The sequence below is a fragment of the Trichoderma citrinoviride genome (assembly GCF_003025115.1).
Source record: "Trichoderma citrinoviride strain TUCIM 6016 unplaced genomic scaffold BBK36scaffold_383, whole genome shotgun sequence".
Taxonomy (NCBI): domain Eukaryota; kingdom Fungi; phylum Ascomycota; class Sordariomycetes; order Hypocreales; family Hypocreaceae; genus Trichoderma; species Trichoderma citrinoviride.
In genome coordinates this window covers 1-1292 of record NW_020195091.1, presented here as the reverse complement: position 1 = coordinate 1292, position 1292 = coordinate 1, and the positions used below count along the sequence as shown (strand labels likewise).

At 55.1% G+C, this 1292-nt stretch overlaps 1 protein-coding gene across 1 annotated transcript; it reads right to left on the bottom strand.

The window, feature by feature from the left end:
- Positions 1-4: 4 nt before the first annotated feature.
- On the bottom strand, positions 5-1292 carry BBK36DRAFT_1104572 (hypothetical protein; the record flags this gene model as incomplete). Its single annotated transcript, XM_024889187.1, has 1 exon — positions 5-1292. A coding segment is annotated over one exon (1288 nt), but the record flags the coding sequence as incomplete, so codon positions are not given.

Below are 1292 nucleotides of genomic sequence, written 5' to 3'. Positions count from 1 at the left end.
GGCAGACACCCCGTATATCGCTCTGATGCGCGTGTGCCGTCCACGTTATGGCAGCATATGATATAAAGGGAAACTGGTTCTCCATGTCTTCGCCATTGATGCTCTTTGACTGGCCGATTTCTTCCATCAACAAGTAGCGTATGCATGTCCGGGACAGCGAGAAATGAGCTCTTCCGATCGCTTCGTCGACTGTTTCCGGGCTGCTATCCAGGACAAGGAGGCCTTTGTCGACGAAGAAATCTTTGACGGACTGATGGATGAACTGCACAACTGATGTTTGGGAGGACGAGGTTACGGTCTCGGCCAGCCCGCAGCTTAGAGCTACGATCCGCCTTTGCATATCATCGTCGGTCCCGTAGTCCTCTTTGCTTCCACACTCTTGCAAGGACTTGTGCGGGCAATCGGTGTCGATGGCCAGGGCCCAATAGATCTCCTCTAGCGATAATGGCCTTACGGCAAAGCAAAGCCATTGGATGAGTCTCAGAGAAGCTGCCTTGTCCTCCATCCTCTGGATATGATCCAGGTACAGACTGTTCATATCGGGAGGAATAGAGCAAATCTCATCCCGGATCCTCCCCCAGCGCGCTCGCTGCCGCTCGAGGCGAAGAACGCGCTCCAACACGAGCCGCGCCCACATGAAGACACCTGATGCTCGAGAAGTGATCAATTCCGCAATGGAAGGTGCCTCGCGGACAAAAGTCTCTGAGAGCCTCTGCCGCACGTAAGCGGCAACATCATCTCCGTTCTCATCTTCGACGCATATGTTCATGACGCCGTCTAGGTCCGGAGGGATGGGGTAGTGGCGACAACTGAAGCATATGTGAATGCCCTGAGCGGTAGTGGACGAGACGCTGTCCAGCAAAGACTTGAACTTTATCGCCAGTTGCACCGCGTCCTCCTCGCCACACTCGTCCAACGCGTCGACAAATAGCCAGATTGGACGAGTCTCGAGAATCTTCGGGGCTGAAGCTTTGAGGAAATGCCACAGCTCTTCTGGATGCCACTGCCACGCTTCCGGCGGAGCGCCATGATCCCTGCACTTTTCCTGGTAGCCATCGACGAGATCAGACAGTGCTCCAGGAATCTGTTTGAGAATCTGGTGAAGAAGAGATCGGAATAACCCCAGAGGCGTCCTCTGAAGGGTGTCACCACGGCCGTGGAAGAAGAAGCAAAGCACGAGGTCACTGTCCGTGGCCCCGGGCATGTCTCGCTGCTTGCTCAAGGCATGCTTTAAGAGCGTGGACTTGCCCGCGCCTGGCTTGCCCTTGATCCAGAGTAGACCGTGGTGAGAT